The sequence below is a fragment of the Podarcis erhardii genome (genome assembly GCF_964252035.2).
Source record: "Podarcis erhardii genome assembly, chromosome: 12".
Taxonomy (NCBI): domain Eukaryota; kingdom Metazoa; phylum Chordata; class Lepidosauria; order Squamata; family Lacertidae; genus Podarcis; species Podarcis erhardii.
Window position 1 is genome coordinate 51830831 of NC_138513.1, and position 19157 is coordinate 51849987.

The 19157-nt window shown below is 44.6% G+C and overlaps 1 protein-coding gene across 1 annotated transcript in view; it reads left to right on the forward strand.

The window, feature by feature from the left end:
• CNTNAP2 (contactin associated protein 2) overlaps positions 1-19157 on the forward strand; it is a 1010375-nt gene that overhangs the window by 923915 nt on the left and 67303 nt on the right. Inside the window, exon 16 of the mRNA XM_081881791.1 lies at positions 14039-14209. Within this exon, the coding sequence (XP_081737917.1) occupies positions 14039-14209 (171 nt within the window). The remainder of the gene's footprint in view (positions 1-14038; positions 14210-19157) is intronic.

A 19157-nucleotide genomic window follows, 5' to 3' on the forward strand; every position in this document is an offset into this window, starting at 1 on the left:
ATCCATTTTTAAGGAAAGCTTTAAAAGAAATAGGATGGCATCGCACTGCGCTTGGAGCACTTTGTGCCAGGCTTGGCAGCGGGCAGCTCCTTAGCTCTTCCATTGCCAGGCTTGCTTTCTGTGCCGGGGACGGGTGGAGAGAGGGCCTGTTTACAAAAAGAGCAGGGCTCTCACAGTGCAATTTCATGCCTGTTTACTCATGCGGCTCTTGATTTTTACTTGGGTGCCCACAGCTCAGTGCACACAAATATGAAGACATACGTGACCCATACTTGGAAACAGGTTCTGTTGAAATATGCCAGAACTTTTAGGACAGTTTCACAGAAGATAATCATGTCTTTATAGAAAATCTGGCCCATGGTCCAAATGCACCCATGTCTAGTTTTGTCACATGTATGTGTGATAAGCAGGGCTTTCTTTCAGCCGGAACTCACCGGAAGTCCATTCCAGCATCTCTCAGGTGGGTGCCATTGCCAATCTAAGAGAACGAGGGAGGCGTTCATGGTGAGTTCTATTTTTCTAGAAAAATAGCCCTGGTGATAAGGAAGCCTCTAACACATGGGTAGGCAGATTAAGGCCTGAGGACCGGATGCGGCCCAATCGCCTTCTAAATCCGGCCCCCAGACAGTCCGGGAATCAGCGTGTTTTTACATGAGTGGAATGTGTATTTTTATTTAAAATGCATCTCTGGGTTATTTGTGGGGCATAGGAATTCGTTCATCTCCCCCCCCCAATATAGTCCAGCCTCCCACAAGGTCTGAGGGACGGTGCACCGCCCCCCTGCTGAAAAAGTTTGCTGACCCCTGCTCAGTGGCGGAGCTTCATGCTCCGGCACGGGGGGGGGGGGCGGAGAGCAGGCGGGAGTGGGGCTGGTGCGCATCCTGGGGGCAGGGGGCGCTGCCTGGGGGCAGGGGGCAGCTGTGATGGCAGCCTGGGGATTGCGCTGCCGGGGGCGGGGCGCTCCCCCCGCACTCCTCTTCCTCCACCAGTGCCCCTGCTCTAACACCTTCTGATATGGCAATGGATGTGTGTTTATTGAGAAATGGCATTCGGAACATTTTCTGCACAAACTGCTTCCTATCTGCATACACTTCACACAGTGCCCCACAAGGTGTAAAACATTGTGATTCATGTAACATCAAGTCCTCTGTCAGTGGTGCAGGATCTCTCATGGCTGTTTCACACATGGATGTTGAAGACAGGTGGAACTTCATCTTGGAACTGACCCTTGCATCCAAATAAATGTGTTTAGGATCAAGGTGTCTGTTCCTGAGTATCTGGGGAGCAGCACTGTGAATTCTGATGGCATGTACACACTCTCGTTTCAAAGGCAAAAAGAGAAGTTTGAAAAAACAGCTAGAAAATACAATATAGACATGTCATTTCGATTACTAGTTATTAAGCACTGGCTGTTTTATGTTTTCTCTTGGTGTCTAATGTTAGAGCTCCCGCTGAGTTCAAATGATAAGAGGGCCCTCTTTTATCTTAGGCTTCTTCTGATAACCTGCACAAAGCCCTTGAGCTCTGATCATGCTGTTTATATTGTCAGAGGAAATCTTCATTCAGATAAAAGCTTAGTATCATTTGTTTGAACATAGCTCTTCTGTACATATTCACACACATCCTAGTTATGTGTTCTTCTTTTTAGAAACAAATGGTCAGTTTATTTTGTCTGCAAAAAAAGCAAGAGTATTTTATTGCGCATCTCCCTAAGGTGGAAATGCCTGCATATTAATTGTTCTCCAGACGAAAACAACAGAAATGATGTACAGCTGTAGTAAATAGTGTCCCCAATATGTGGATGTGCTGGGGGAGAGCAAAGCAGTAAAGGGTTTCTTCTCATTCTCTGTGCATTTGCCACCCGTGGCAGAAGCTGGGTTTGAGGGGCAATACGGGAAGGTGGTTTTCCTGCAAGAGCAGGAGTCTCTCATCAGTCCAGTATCCCTGGCAGCCCAGGGAGATGTGCACTTACTGACCTTAGCCAGGAACCAGGGCCCGGGAACTGCAAATTCCCCTCAGCATCCCCAGGCAGGTGGGAGAAGAGAGACTGAGCCGTCCCAAATGACGGTGGAGGAGAAGCTGTTGACTCAGGGACCAACTCTTCATCTTCCCTGTTACTTTGGAGGGGAAGCTCCGGGTGGGGTGGGGGCAGGGATTTGGCTCACAATCTACCATGAATTTCACTGGGCTTCTACACTTGTCATATTTACTAAGTGCCTCCATGATCCAGGTGTGGCATAAAGGGGAAACTGCCTGCAGGCTTGCAAATCAAATGTAGAAGGGGGAGGGAGGGCGGATCTCTGGGTCCCCTGGGATTTACCCACAAATAAAGGTAAAGGTAAAGGCACCCCTGGCCAGTAATGAGGAAAACCTAGGAAATTTAGATTCTCTTTCCCCTTAATTCCTAAACTGTTTTTCATGAAAGCCCACCAAAATCAAGGCATTATTTTTTGCTATCTCAGAATGAAAACCTTGGAGAAAATTATTGAATTATTGAAAATTATTGAAATTGGGGGGGGGGAGAGAAATTGTGGAGGGGTGTGTCCCTTCACATCAGAAATCCAATTTAAACAAAAACAAAACTCGTGTGTGTGTGTGTGTGTGTGTGTGTGTGTGTGTGTTTTGGTGGGCAGTCAAATGTAACTAGTTGTCTAAATGCATTTATTAGAAAACATGATCAAAATTTGGGAAATATCTGTTAAAGGGCTAGGCTTGTTTGGTGTAAATCTTATATCTTGCTGCCCTCTGTTGGAAGTATTTTGAAACTTTTGAAGATTCCTAATTTCTAAAAATTATGTCTGCTGAGGGGAAGTGATTTTTAGAAAGCAATTCACTTAAATCTCTTGAATATTTGTCTATTTTTCTTCTCCCTTCCTTCTATTCTTCTTTCCCCTCTTAATAATCTCACCGTTGTTGAGCGATAAACTGCTTCCCCAGTTGGCAATTGCTGTAGTTTCCACTTTTTCTTAACTGTTTAGAAATAAAGCATGGGAAGTCCTCAAAGCGCTTCTAGGGCAGCTGGTAGTAGCTTGTTTCATGCAATGCATGGAAATGAGCACATGGGGGAGGAGTGAAATTGTTCCTGGAGGCCCCCCGCATTCATCTAAACAGGAGAAGAGAATTTATAAATCCTGGAGATTAGCCACTGTATCTTTTAGGAGTCCAAAACAATGCATCAAAGCACCGTCATCCTAAAGCAGCAACACACCAAGTGTTACCCCCAAGCTCTCACAGTCTGAAAATGTCTGCAGAATTTAAAGGCTGCCTTGTGCTTTTTGAAAGTAGAACATAAAATCATGTCCAGTGCATAACCTGCTTGCAGTGGTGTAGCATGGGTTGCCAGTGCCTGGGCCATGCATAGGGCAGGGTGGGAAACAGACAGAGTATGCATGCGCATTCAACTGCCTAAAGGTGACCGGTGTCTGCATCACCCAGGAGATCGCAGTCACAGAGATAAGAAAAGAAGAGTCGTTCTGTTGTCTAGAGAGGTCACTTCCTGGTTCACATGGAGAAGCCGTTTTCAATGGACCTCAGTGACAGAAATGCTCAGCTGTATTGAAGCAGCACCAGGTGTTGAAAATGTGTGCCCCCTAAAATTTTTGCACCCGGGGCACCCCCCACTACACCACTGCCTTGTTGAAGCTTTTAAAGGCATTAATCCCATTCCTGCAATATATTAATACGGAATGCAAGGTAGACAGCTTAAAAGGAAATGAGGATTGTCTTGGTTCACCAGTGAAAATGGTATCAGACCAGACGAAAAGGGGAATGATTTCCTATTCTCACCCTCATTGTGAGACCACATGCTATGGATGGTATAGGAATGCCACCCAAAATTGCATCTCCCTGTTGATGTCCCTCCCCATTCCCTGCAACTAGTGTTGGGTAAGTTCCCCCCAGCCTGATTCAGAATGGGCTTGGGCAACAATTTATTTTCAAATGTTGTTGTTGTTTAAAAAACATTTTAAACTTAAACTAATTCCAAAATTTGGGCCCCACCACAATTATGCCATTTGGGGCACGATGCAGCCTAGAAAGCCCTTTGTCCCCATTTGCATGGTGACATGGCAGTGCCCAGGCACCCGGACCCCTGCCTGCGTCACGAGGTCTTCATACTGGGCATCTCATCCACCAGGAGTGCCAACAGGGCAGCAGTGGCGTCATGCCTGTGCAAGTGCTTTTGAACGCTGGAGGAAACAAGGAGAAATTGGCAAAGGATGCTCTTTTCTGAGGTATTCCAGTGCCACTCGTAACAAATACTTCCACCATAAATCTCATATACTCTCACCTTAAAATCCTTCCTCTTCTGAAATAGGCTCCCCCCCCCCAAAAAAAAGGCTTTTGCAACACTTCTTATTGAAGGCAGAAATGGGGAATAAGCAAAATGTTTAGAAGACAATGTTTCTTGTTTGGCTGGGTTCCATTCAGAGCGTCCCATCATGCGAACTGAGCCAGTCCTGACATTAAACAACCTGATTATCTTCAACACCTTTTATTAAATAATAAATCAGCATTAAGCTTTATGGCATCATGTGCTGCCCAAGACAGTCATTTAGTTGGTCAATTTCAGTGCAGCTATAAAACTCTGAGTAATGGGTGTGGAACTGGTGGCAACCCTCGCTATTTATACTCGGCAATATTGTAAATTAAGGTTCCCAAAGATGCATTCAGTTTAAATTTAATAAGAGTTAATATATTCCTATGCTAAATAAGAATGGATTATTTATAACAAACACTCATGGAGAGCCAAGTAGGGAACTGCAGCTGGGGAGGGGGGGCGTCAGAAACAGTTGCATGTGGCAGCTAATAGTTTCTAGTTTCTTTTGAAAAACAGTGAGAATGCAATTTTTAAGCCCATTCCCTTCAGTAATTACAAAAAGCAGAATCATCTACTCAATATATTTCTTCCAGTTGAATGTGTTCCCATCTTCTGGAGAAAATGCAGAATACATAGTATGAAAATAGTTGGCGTCAAAAGACTGTGATGGCTTTCGGGAAAGGAAAGGGATAGAAGAAGAAGCACTAATCTCCCTAGAAAATCAGAGGAGCGAATGGCAGTGCTTTGTCAATTCTTCAGTTCCACACAGGCAAATAAATACTGTGGATTGTGGTGCTCAGCATCTTGGAATCATAGAATCGTGGAGCTGGAAGGGACCACGGGGGCCACACGGTCCAAGCCATGCAGGAACCCCTGAGAAACCCACAACCCTGGGATCTTGATCCCCAGCTAGCCTTGCTGGTGGACCGAGTGCCACCCGGGGGGGGGGGGAGTCATGTCTGTTGACCGAGGGGAAGCATGCATCATTCCTTGGACCAAAAACATTGCACTGTGCAAGCACCAGCTGGAGAGTGAAGAAAAACAGGGGTCCATCATTTACTGGTGTTTTTATCTTGTATTTTATTCTGTGAACCACCCTGAGATCTTATGATGCAGGCTTGGGCAAGGGCGCGGGGGGGGGGCAGTTGCCCTCTCCCATCAAGTAAATCAATAAAAATAACTAACTGAGGTTCTGCCTCCCCTAACATGAAGCCTGCATCCCCCTTCCAACATAAATACTAGCTACGCCCATGGATGAAGGGTGGTATATAAATTTAATTAATAAATACAAATAAATTATGCCCTTTGTAAGGGATTACTTTGTAAGTGACGGGGATGGGGAGAATCATTGCTGTAATTACTTTGTGCAATAAAGAGCATGAAATCACTACAGGACTCCGAGTATATTTCACTGTGTGAAGTTGTGTTAGTAGTTTTGGAAATGATGCCCCTCTTTGAAAAAGACTGCAGTGTCTCAGGATAAAAAATGAGATGCCCAGTTCACTCACAAAATAATATCCTGTTGCTCTGTAACAGTCTAGCACACTATTCCTCAAGGGGGAGTGTCCTTTTCATTCATAACCATTCTAGCTATGTTTTCTTTTTAATTTGTCACTTGCACTTTCAACTTGTACATTAAAAAAATGATAGCATTTAAAGCAAGAGAGGAAGAGCCATCCATGCAAAGTGCATTGCAATAGCAAGCAGTATGGTGCTTTTTGTATAGGAAAGGGAGCCAAGGAAAGCTGGAAAAGTCTGGAAAAGTTTAGAGGTCTGGAAAAGTTTAGAGGTCAGGAGGAGAGATGCTGCCTGTTTTGAATATTCAAGTGATGGCTCTGGGGTCTTTTTCTACATCTTCTCTCCATCTGAGCAGACCTACTGTCCTCAGAGTGGTAGCAGCTATGTTGCACTATTTTTGTCCCCCTAAGCTTATACCCTCCTGTTACTGAAGTTCTTGAGGTGGTTTACACTATGCTGAAAATAAATACGCAAGAGTTACTAAAGAGCAGTGCTATTTTTCTAGAAAAGAGGTGCCGGAACTCACCAAGAAAACCTCCTTTGTATAATGGCACCCACCTGAGAGGTGCTGGAACTGAGTTCCAGTGAGTTCTGGCTGAAAAAAAGCCCTGCAAAAGAGGATCAAATGCGTGTGCAAGCTCCCCCTAAATCTTCAGGTGTTCCACCTGCTGCTTTGCTGCTGACTCATAGAATCATAGAATCATAGAATCATAGAGTTGGAAGAGACCACAAGGGCCATCGAGTCCAACCCCCTGCCAAGCAGGAAACACCATCAGAGCACTCCTGACATATGGTGGTCAAGCCTCTGCTTAAAGACCTCCAAAGAAGGAGACTCCACCACACTCCTTGGCAGCAAATTCCACTGTCAAACAGCTCTTACTGTCAGGAAGTTCTTCCTAATGTTTAGGTGGAATCTTCTTTCTTGTAGTTTGGATCCATTGCTCCGTGTCCACTTCTCTGGAGCAGCAGAAAACAACCTTTCTCCCTCCTCTATGTGACATCCTTTATTTGAACATCCTATATTTGAACATGGCTATCATATCACCCCTTAACCTCCTCTTCTCCAGGCTAAACATGCCCAGCTCCCTTAGCCGTTCTTCATAAGGCATCGTTTCCAGGCCTTTGACTATTTTGGTTGCCCTCCTCTGGACCCGTTCCAGTTTGTCAGTGTCCTTCTTGAACTGTGGTGCCCAGAACTGGACACAGTACTCCAGGTGAGGTCTGACCAGAGCAGAATACAGTGGCACTATTACTTCCCTTGATCTAGATGCTATACTCCTATTGATGCAGCCCAGAATTGCATTGGCTTTTTTAGCTGCCACGTCACACTGTTGGCTCATGTCAAGTTTGTGGTCAACCAAGACTCCTAGATCCTTTTCACATGTACTGCTCTCAAGCCAGGTGTCACCCATCTTGTATTTGTGCCTCTCATTTTTTTTTTGCCCAAGTGCAATACTTTACATTTCTCCCTGTTAAAATTCATCTTGTTAGTTTTGGCCCAGTTCTCTAATCTGTCAAGGTCGTTTTGAAGTGTGATCCTGTCCTCTGGGGTGTTAGCCACCCCTCCCAGTTTGGTGTCATCTGCAAATTTGATCAGGATGCCCTTGAGTTCATCATCCAAGTCGTTGATAAAGATGTTGAATAAGACCGGGCCCAAGACAGAACCCTGTGGCACCCCACTAGTCACTCTTCTCCAGGATGAAGAGGAACCATTGATGAGCACCCTTTGGGTTCGATCAGTCAGCCAGTTACAAATCCACTGAGTGGTAGCATAGTCAAGTCTGCATTTTACCAGCTTCTTTACAAGAATATCATGGGGCACCTTGTCAAATGCCTTGCTGAAATCAAGGTAGGCTACATCCACTGCATTCTCTTCATCTACCAGGCTTGTAATTCTGTCAAAAAACAAGATCAGGTTAGTCTGACATGACTTATTTTTCAGAAATCCATGCTGACTATTGGTGATCACAGTATTCCTTTCTAGGTGCTCACAGACTGTTTGCTTAATGATCTGCTCCAGAATCTTCCCTGGTATTGATGTCAGACTGACTGGGCGGTAATTATTTGGGTCCTCTCTTTTCCCCTTTTTGAAAATAGGGACAACATTTGCCCTCCTCCAGTCTGCCGGGACTTCGCCTATTCTCCAGGAATTCCTCTCTAGCAAGCCTGAGTTCATTCTGTGCTTTAGCTTTTCTGACTTTGTGTCTACATGTGCTGGCTATTTGTTTGAATTCCTCTTTGGTGGTTTCCCCCCTTTTCCATTTTTGGTACACATCCTTTTTTAATCTTAACTCAGTTAAAAGTTCTTTAGATAGCCACCCTGGCTTCTTTAGGCACCTTTCATGTTTCCGTCTCATTGGTATTGCCTGAAGTTGTGCTTTTACTATCTCCCTCTTAACAAACTCCCAGCCATCATGAACTCCCTTTCCTTTTAGTATTACTGTCCATGGGATCTCACCCAGCACTTCCCTAAGTTTTATGAAGTCGGCTTTCTTAAAGTCACAGAAGATTTCAGAGCGAACAGATCCGCTTCCTGACGGATGTTCGTCCCTCAGAGCACAGTGGACCAACACCAGCTGATGACATGGCTCCCCAAATTAACCCAGACTGTGGAAACTTCACATTGGACTTCAAGCATGTGGCATTGTGTGCCTCCCCATTCTTCCTCCAGATTCCTCCAGATTCCTCCAGATTCCTCCAGATTCTGGGTCCTTCGTTTCCAAGTGAGATGCAGAAGCTGCTCTCATCAGAAAAGAGATTTGGGGAGCCATGTCATCAGCTGGTGTTGGTCCACTGTGCTTCATTAAGTCCAGGGTCACCGTAGCCACCTACCAGGAGATTTTGGAGCACTTCATGCTTCCTTCCACAGACGAGCTTTATGGGGATGCTGATTTCATTTTCCAATAGGACTTTGTCACCTGCCCACACTGCCAAAAGTATCAAAACCTGGTTCAATGCCCATGGGATTACTGTGTTTGATCGGCCAGCAAACTTGCCTAACCTGAACCCCATAGAGAATCTATGGGGCATTGCCAAGAGAAAGATGAGAGACATGAGGCCGAGCAATGTAGAAGAGCTGAAGGCTGCTATTGAAGCATCCTGGTCTTCCATAACACCTCAGCAGTGCCACAGGCTGATAGCATCCATGCCACACCGCATTGAGGCAAGAATTGATGCAAAAGGGGCCCAAACCAAGTACTGAGTACATGTGCATGCTTCTACTTCTCAGAGGTCCAATATTTCTCTATTTGCAGTCCTTGTTTTGCTGATTTCATTTAATATTCTAATTTTCTGAGATTGTTAATTTGGGGTTTTCATCAGCTCTACGCCATAAACATCACAATTATAACAAATAAGGACTTGACATATCTCGCTTTGCATATCATGAGTCTATCTCATATATTAGTTTCACCTTTTAAGTTGCATTACTGAAATAAATGAACTTTTCCACAATATTCTAATTTTCTGAGTTTCACCTGTACATTGGCTCCCAGTACGTTTCTGTTCACAATTGGAAGTGTTGGTGCTGACCTTGAAAGCCCTAAAAGGCCTTGGTCCAGTATACCTGAAGGAGCGTCTCCACCCCCATCGTTCTGCCCAGACACTGAGGTCCAGCTCCGAGGGCCTTCTGGCGGTTCCCCCACAAGGGCCTTCTGGCGGTTGTTGTTCTGGTTATTACCATTTTCAGGTGGTACGTCATACCCTCCAAAATTCCTCAGGTGGTTAGCGAAGTCTGTAACCTGAAGAGTCTGTAACCCGAGGTACCACTGTATAGGATTGCACCTGGGGATACCCAACTTCTAATTCCTCCTTGGCCATGAAGCTCAGCAAGTGTTCTGGAGTCAGTCACCATCTCTCAGGGCAGCTATATGCAGCCTGAAAGAGGGACTTCCGGGTTGGCGCCTCCAGCAATGGCTGAATTCCTCTGATCGGGAGGAATTTGCTTCGTGGAAATTAGGGTCTGGCCGCCACGGCAAAGGCGGGGACCCACCAAAAATCGCAGGCGGGAGAAGCCTGTGAACGTGGGATTCGGCTGGCACCTTTTGCGCCTCCCCTACTCACGGGGAAACCCGGTTTCGGGGATCCGGAGCGACGTGGGGTGAGTGGCGCGGTGCTTCGAATTGACTGCTTCTTTTACGGAGTGAAGCCGCATTGCTGTTGTTGGAGAGCGCTGACTTTTTCCTGTGGACAATTTGATCTTAAAACAACTACCCGTGAGTAGAACGGAAAATTGGATTTTTAAACGTCTTAATTTGGCACCAAAACGGGGAGGTTTAAAACAGGAAGTCCGCCTTCCCCTTTTGTAAATAGACTGAAGCAAAGAGGCTGCAAGCTAAAGTCTCAGAAAGTCTTCTGTAAAGGATTAAACCTCCATCGGTTAAAATCATTAAACCACCCCCCCCCTTGGAAGCAGGAGAAGGGGGGGAAATTTTGGATCGTGTAAGCCTGCAGGAGAGAGAGAGAAGAAAGATAAATTACCACTGGAAACGGGCTGCTAGTAAGACTGACGTTTTGGGAAAGTTCATTGATTGTGAATAAAATGTATGTGGACAGATAGCAAATAAGAAAAATATATTGTTTCCATTGTTTCCTTCTGCGTTTAAAAAGGAGTAAAAGTAACCGAAAATTGAAACTAATTTTGTTGCTTGAACTGTGTTTAAAAGGACTGATACAAATAGAAATTGTTTCCCTCTAGAGGGAGCCTTTGAAATTGTTACAGGAGTGGAGCTGGGGGGATTAACAGCTGCAGAGATAAAAAAACTGTGAGAAATAGGGATTGACCTTGGATTGGTAAGAATGTCGACAGAAGAAGCCTTAGTGATTGGATTATGCAAGATAAGTGCTTCATTGGAACAGCTTCATAAGAAGACAGATGTGATGACTATCAAAATTGACAATTTGGGACAAAAGTGACTGATTTGGGACAAAAAGTGAACATCTATACAGAAACTATTCAGGAATTGTTTCAGGAATCTACTTTGACGTGGTAAATTGTTGAGAAGGCAAGGGAGAAAGTTGTTGTTGAACCTAAAGTAATACAAGTGGAGAGAGTCCCAGTCTTACAGAGGCAATTTGATGAATATAAGTTGTTGCCTTCTATGACTGAATTTAGAGAAAGTCAGATTTTGAGGATTGGAACCCTGCTTGGATTTGAGAAGGAAAGTTGGATAGATTCCCTCATGCAGGGATGTACTGATCTTTGGGATTTGGACTTGGGCCAGGAGGAGATTGGAGTTGTGGGGACTTTCAGTTTTGGAGGGATTTTGAAACACATCCTGCAACATCTTTTGGACTATAGTGCTAACTACGGAGATTTGGCTGACCTGTCGAGAAGGAATAAAAACATTGCTAGGTTGGAGCCTCCCCGAGATCTACTCCTCGGCATCAAAGGAAGGAAATTAAGAACAAGATCAACAGAAGACAAAGTAAAGTGCATGTATAAATATGAAGAAGATCTGCAGAAGGGACTTGGAAAAGAGTTAAGAGCCTCAGACAGAAGATCACCAGGTTGATGGACCATATGGAATAGACGGAAAGGACTGGCAGAATCCGAGACCAGGGAGAAGAGACGGTGGAAGAAGATTGGAAAAAGTTTAAAGTTTATTTATAGAAATATTGTAAAATTAACGAGTGTTAGAAAAATGTTGGAATGAAATTATATGGCTTTAGTAGAAATGTTATAAGGAGTTAAGTATAAATAAATATTATGGTATTAATGGAAGATAAGGTTAAAATAAGTTAAGATAATTATATGACAGAAAATAGAGAAAGAGGGAAAGGAATTGCTGAAATAATTAATAGAAGTGGAATACAAAAAGGGAGGTGAGAGGAGGTCGATGAAACGAGGGAATGAAAGATAGGGCATTGAAACGGTATGATGTATGTTTTTTAATTTTTTTATGTTTAGTTTAATGTGTTAATGTTGTGTTGTGCATTGTTTATATATTGTATGGTATGGTATGGTATTTCTTTTGTCTTTTTTTCTTTTTTCTTTTCTTCTTCTTTTCTTCTTTTTTTTTTGTAAGGTTTAAAAGTAATAAATATTATTTTAAAAAACAAAAACAAAATTCCTCAGGTGGAAATAGGGACATTTTCCACTCGTCCCCAACTGACCCCCCTTGAACCCACATTTTCACCACCCCTATACCAATGGGACACAGCACACACGCCTTCCTCTGTCCTGAGAAAAGCCCTTAATCTCATTTTTATTTTATTCTTTTTTAGATTTACACACGCACACACACACAATAAATAAATTAGATGTGCGAGATTAGATGTGGATGCACAGTATTTTTCTTAAGAAATCAAGACTCCTTGCTCTCTGCTCCGCTCCCCCTTTCCTCCCGCCCAGGGTGGCCCTGCCCTCCACCTGCCCCTCATGCGAAGGTGGGCAGCGGCGGCAGCCTCTCCTCCTCCTCCTCCTCCTTGCCTGCTCTTCTCCAAGGGAGGAGGCCAGTGGTGGCAGCCATGGAGAGGCCACAGAGAGGCAGTCGGCGCTGCCCAGGGCAAGTGGCAAGTCCTCCTCCTCCCAGAGTTTGGCAGGAGTGACCCTGGTGTGAGAAAGACGAACATCCCAGGATTAAATCAGAACCCAGGATGGCTTTTTTAATTCTGGGACTCTCCCTGGGACATAGGGGCACTTGGGGGGGGGGGGTTACGACACGCAGGTGAGTATTTTGTCCTTGGATCTTTCACAAAAGCATTATAAATTAATTACCAGGAATGCATGCTAATATTTTTGTACATCTCAAATACGTGCTTTCATACACAAAAACAGGTGTGCATGTGAGCCATTGTCTTCTGCCCCTCAATCATTTTCTTCAACAAGGCAATCCATTGTCTTTTTTCCTTCACTGTTACTTTTGGGTGGTCGTTTTACTCAGAGTAGACGTTGCTATTAATGGATCTGGTCATTAATTTCATTGGGTCTCCTCTGAGTGAAACTTAGAATACCACCTTAGATATGCCTAACAAGCATTGGGAAGAGCTGAGAATGGTATTTATTGGATGAGAAACATCAGAGACCCTAAAGTCTGAGTGCTTCCATCAGATCCCATTCCCTTACAGGAATAAAAGCTGAATTGATTTCCAACAGCAACTAGCAGGTGTCAGATTTTGCAAAGCTGTTGCAGGAAGCTCGTTTCATAAATGAGATTATGTGTATTCTTATCTGTCTCGGAATCTCAATTGCTTGCATTGTTCGCACAGCCAACAACTCCCTGACTTTTGGGTTTCAGTTACTCTAAATACATAATCACGGAAGTTTATAACTGGGCTTGCAATCAGTAGACATTTGTTGCTTGGCAGAAAGATAAAATAGCCCCTTATCTTCCATATGAAAATCCATCCTAGATTGTTCTGCATACCATAGCTCAAATCAGAGCCAGTTTGGGGAAAGTGTACCACATTATATGATAGCTCATTTGGCTCACGGTCTGAGATCTAATGGCAGTTTTTGGCACTTCTCGAATGGTTCATCTATCCTGTGTGATATAACTGATCACTTTTTCTGAATTGTATTAAGACCTTGGCCTCAGTTGTGTTTTGTGCCCATTCTCAGCAATATGTTTAAAAAAACCACCCACCCAGTGGATTTGTAGCTTAAACTTAAAATCTTAAATTGCATAAAGCCCCTGGGATTGTTAACTATTTTTAAAGAAGGGCAATCTGATCTTTGTTATAAAGAAATAATTGGAAAGGACTGGAACATCTGTGTGTCTCTCGTTAGAAGCAGAATGTATGGTCTGTTGCTGTATCAGAAAAATTAACAAAGAGATTACATATATTGACTGGAACAAATGATGTAGATGATTTTGTTGAAATATGGCATCCTTTTATAAAATACTTTACTGATAACCCTGAAGAATGGCAACTACTGAAACCACAGATTGGACTTTGGCAAACAACTAGATCGATAAATCCTGGACGGGAGAAGGGAGTAAGCTGGGATTTTGTTTTTGTATATTTTTATATTTTTTGTAATTGTTATATCTTGAAAATCAATAAAACCATTATTATTATTTTTAAAAAGTAGGTTTCTAAAGAAACATAGGCACATGAAGAGTACTGTAGTCTATCTGGAATTTAAAAACCATCCCTTCTCAGCTACATTTTTTATTTCTTCTGATTAGAAGTAACTCATAGCTCAAAAAGAATGCTGGGACACCAATTCATGTTTCCTTGTTTCTTATGTCTCTACAGAGAATTATTGGAATGCAGCCTCATTCATTACTCCATCTTCATATCTCCACTTCTCCACCTTCCAAGGGGAAACTAGTGCTGACATTTCTTTCTACTTCAAAACATCAGCAGCTGACGGAGTGTTTCTTGAGAATCTGGGGAATACAGACTTCATCAAACTTGAGCTGAAATGTGAGTATTTTCACAGCATTAATGGGATTTTAGGCAAAGGTAAGGCATTGGGCATCTAGCATCTTCTGTAAAACTAGCCTGTCAATCCTACGTCTTTTCATAGTAGATGCATTGAAATTAATGGTCCCATGTTAGTCACTTCCATAAACTTCAGTGAAGGTCCTCTGAACAGGGCGAGCAATGAACTCAACCCAATGTTGCAGAAGAGAAAGTGACTGAGTGTCCCTCATCTGCTCCAAAATGAGTTTTGTCTTAAATTTAATGGCTACAGTCCAACATGGAATGTTATGTGCTTAAACTTGAGTGCAGCTAATGTATCTTAACAGATTCCTTCACTTTTTAAATTACATTTATATCCCATCAAGGGGCTTGAGATATATGTTTCCCTTTCCTTCTTTAATCCACACAACAACCTATGAGGTAGGTTCAACCCAAGAGAGGTGCCCTTGGGCCAATAACTGTACACTTCATGACTCAGTGGAAGGTTGAACCTGGGTCCAACATCTCAGTACCTGCTTGACACCCCAGTGTTTTAGGACAAACTAAATTTCAGAATTAGCAAGCAAGCCTGATGTGGGTTGGGGAGGCCTCCTTTGTTTGGGTGGGTTGCAGCCTAAGTTAGGGTCCCCCCCATTTTTAGTCAGTTTCCTACTTGCCCCTACATCAGTGTTTCCCAACCGGTGTTCCGCGGCACACTAGTGTGCCGCGAGACGTTGCCTGGTGTGCCGCGGGAAAAATTAAAAAATTCGAAAGATATCCGGAGAGGCGGCCTTCGGGCGAGTTTTAATTTTAATTTTCCTTCTCCCACTTAATGCCCCACGCTCGCCCGAGCAGCTTGCAGTCCTCGGTAACCACGGCGACCCGAGGGAGGGGAGGGAACAGGGAAGTCGAGGGCGGCGGCGAGCCGCGATGACGTCAGTGGGCCGCGCCGCCTCGCCCTGGCACGGTGTGAGAGCCCCGGCTAGTGGCGCGAGCTTCGGAATAAGTGGGATCCGCGTGCGCGAGACCGAGATCGCGGGTAAGGAGCTCAGCCCTGAGCAGGAGGAAGCGGGGCCGCGCGTGTGGGCCACATCCCCACAGAGAGCGAGCCTCCCCCGGCCCACCACTCCGGGCAGGTCCACTCGCATGAGGGGGCGGCGATGGCGACGGCCGGCAGCTTGCCTGCAATGCCATCCCTCGAGCAGGCGAGGAGCCCGGAGGCTACCAGATGCGAGTCCTCTTTCCCACCCTGCTCGGGAGTCCAGAGCACTTGGTCGCATTCAGGATCTAGAGTGGGGAAGCGGGGCTTGTGTCTGGGCTGGACACATTGGGCTGCCTGTGCCGCTCGACCTGCGGGGAGAAATCAGGGTGGGAGTCACGACCGTGAGGCAGGGCTGCCAAGTGTGGCAGAAGAGGACACGGCCATCGCACCTGTCCTTAGGTAGGAGCTTCTTCCGTGTCGACCTGCTGCCCTAAAGTCTTGGCTTTTTTCTTGGCTTTTTGGCGGTTGGCACAGAAGGAAGGCAAGGGGGAGGGGAAAAAATTGAAACTTACACTTTCGTGCGTCCCTCCCGGCGTGACGCTGCGCGCTGACGTCACGGGGCTGTAATGGTGGTGTGCCTCGAGATTTTTTTCATGAAACAAGTGTGCCTTTGCCCAAAAAAGGTTGGGAAACACTGCCCTACATGCCTCTGTAACTGTTGTCATAACATAATGTCAGTGGCTAAAACACCACTGGTATTTCTCTCAAACACCTGCTAAAGGGGGGTGGGGTGATATCTGTAAACTGTCTGGAGACTATGATAATCCTCATATTAATCCCTGCTAGTCCAAGCAACCAATCTCAGGGTCTAGTAGTAACTGGGAACATAGTCACATAACAACATAACACAACTCCATTGCACTCAGTCCTCAATACAGCTTTCCTTCATTACTTTTGCCCATATTTCTAGGAGAGCACTATGTTGCTAAACCTGCAATGGGGAGCGTTTGCTTTCTGAATATGGTTTAGGGCAGGGGTGGCCAACTCCCAAGAGACTGTGATCTACTCACAAAAGTAAAAATTGGCAGTGATCTACCCGCTACAGATCGCTGGGGAAACAAACAGCCTCACTGAGTAAACTCCGTCTTCCGCTCTGCAGATTGTGCAACAATGGGGGGCGGGACGAGGGGCCGCATTCTATTTTACCAACGCTAAGGAAAGGGACACAGTGATCGACCGCAATCTACCAACACCTACCAGGGATCTACCAGTAGATCACGATGTGGAAGGCATTGAGGCATCGCTCCCGACTGCTGGAAGTTGCCCACGACTCACTTCCATAAAGCAGCATGCTCAACATGCAAGGCTGGTAGACCTTCATCTTGGTATTGGACATCACATTCTCCAGATCCTTTTGGAGAAGCAAGCCATTGCCATAGCTGCCTGGTCAAAACGCTTGTCCAGCTCAGCACTGATAGAGAGGTTGCCGGTTATGGTGGATCCCAGGGAGACAAACCACCACAAGTGTGTGGTCACCGTTGCTGGTGCAACAACGTTCTGACTCAAGACGTTGGTCATCATCAGGCTGGTGGTGAGGCCAAACCTCCTGCAGGCTTGGCTAAAACGGTTGCTGAGTCTCTGTAGAGCTTCCTTGGAGTGTGAAGTCACGGCTGTGTCATCTGCAAATGACATCTGTCAGAGAAGTCTTGGCGTGGAGACGTGTCAGGTTGAACAGACCCCTGTTGCTCCTTGTATGGATGTACATACCATCTTCAGTTGAGCTGGAGGCATATGAGAGCAACAGGGAGAAGAATGTGCCAAAGAGGGTTGGGGCAAGAACACAGCCCTGTTTCACACCATTTTTGATAGGGAAGGCATCTGAGAATGAGCTGTCCTATTGGAAGGTGCCCAAGACTTCTGTTGACAGAGAGATCAAGTGACCTGCATGCATATACAAACCAGCTCCAGGAGTCACGAGTATGTTGCTTCACATGGTGAGTGGATTACTTCTGCTTGGAAGTGTGATTACTCATTGAAGATGAAGAAGTTGTGCCCACTGATGAGCTCTAGAGCGGCATCTCCCAGATTAAGAAAAGTTTTCTTGGCAGAAGTCAAAGGGATAAACTTGCAGTTTCAGACAAAGAGTTTCCTTCCTGATGAGGCTCTTTCCTTTTGTGTATATATTATAAGGTTCATGTGTGTGGACAGGCAGAACACGTTAATATAGTAGAGCAAATTTGGTGGAATTTCAGTTTTGGGGATTTATTTTACAGATGATGCCCTCTGTGAAAATATATCTATGAAAATAAGTTGCTTGGGTAGTAGGAACCAAGTTGTGGGCCCGTCTCCCAAACTGATCCCTGGCAGGAAATCTTAATAAAGATCTATGTAATGCCCCAGCAATGCTCCTTAACTGGGAGCCCTTTCAGCTAAGATGGTGTTGATTTTATTTTGTAGCCCTTCCAGGCATCTGCTTGTGTGGCAAAGTACAATTTCGAGAACCTAAACCTGTGGCCCTCTAGGTGTGGCTGGACTGCAACTCTTCTCATCCCTGACCAGTGACCATGCTTGCTGGGGCTTATGGGAGTTGGAGTTCTCAAGGGCCACGTGCTCCCCAGTCCCCACCACCCTCATTCCCTGCTTGGAGAATACGGTGGTTCGTGAGAGCTCAGAGAATACATCCCTGGCTAACATTCCCTATAGAGATGAATGTGAATGGAATGCCTCTTTCGAGGTAAGATCTAAGTTGCGTAGCTTTCCCAACTGACTTTCCAAATTTTTTATTGCCTAATCCAGCAGCTGATCATTTAGTTGGTAGATGCAATAAATATTTCTTTGTGTAAATACACTTTCTTGAATATCAGTATGAATACACACACACACACACACACACACACACACACACACACAAAATCTACTTTTTATAGTTTCATGGAAAGGTTAAACAGAGGTTGTGTTAGTTCAGAGCAAATAACATTCATAAAACTTTCCAGAGGCAATAAAGAGTTTGGTCTAAGAGAAAAATCAATAGTAAAGAGTTGATAACACCACTGGTATTTATAAAAATAAGTTTACAGTTCTCTGCCTTGGAGAATAATAACACGAGAAGCAATATATCCCACACAATGGAGATTCACGTTTTATATGATCAGATTTGATAGGCCTCTGGAAAGCATTTGATAAAGCCTCTAGAATATTGTAATAATGCACACATGTTTTTCTGTGGACAGCCTTTTCCCTTGAGCATCATTCTTGAGTCCCTTGCTGCATATTCATATCCTGTTTGTAAGAATCCAACATATACATTAGATATTAAAGATATGAAGAAAATATGATTGCTCTCTCTCTCTGGAACCAAGAGGAGAGTAGAACAGGGCCGGACTAAATGTGAGCCCCACCTGTGGAACTGGACAGGATATTTTATGTGAAATAGAAAAGCAAGTTTTATTTGATCTTTGCAGCCACTGAACAGTGGGAATCCAACACAGCCTGGTTGCTGAGGCTGCAGACCTATAAATGGGAGAAAGCTCTATTCTGAAGAGACATGGACAGGATTGCATTGCAAAAGTGTTGAATGCTCAGTACTCATGGCTTCTTAGGCCATATTTTGACAAGCTCGCTTTTGCAGTGCGCACAATGTAGCTGCTGCAGCTGCTCTGCTATGGAGCTCTTCACATGGAATAAACAGTTAATAACATGGGAAGGAAAGGGCATCCGACATGAACTTGAAATCAGTACTTAGAATAAGGCGTTAATTTTTAGTTGTTGGTTTTTGTCTCTTTTGATTTGGGTGCCTTTTCTCCCACAACATGCCTATATAAGCTGAGTCTAAAAGGAGAATTTGGAAGCTCCCAACCTTTCTTTTCTTTTTACAATATTTCATGCAGGGGGGGACAGAGGGGGCATCTCTCCCTGCTCACTCACTCACCAACCACCCTCCTCCACAGCTCACTCAGAGAGAGATTGCATAGCTAGAGGAGCCTTAGA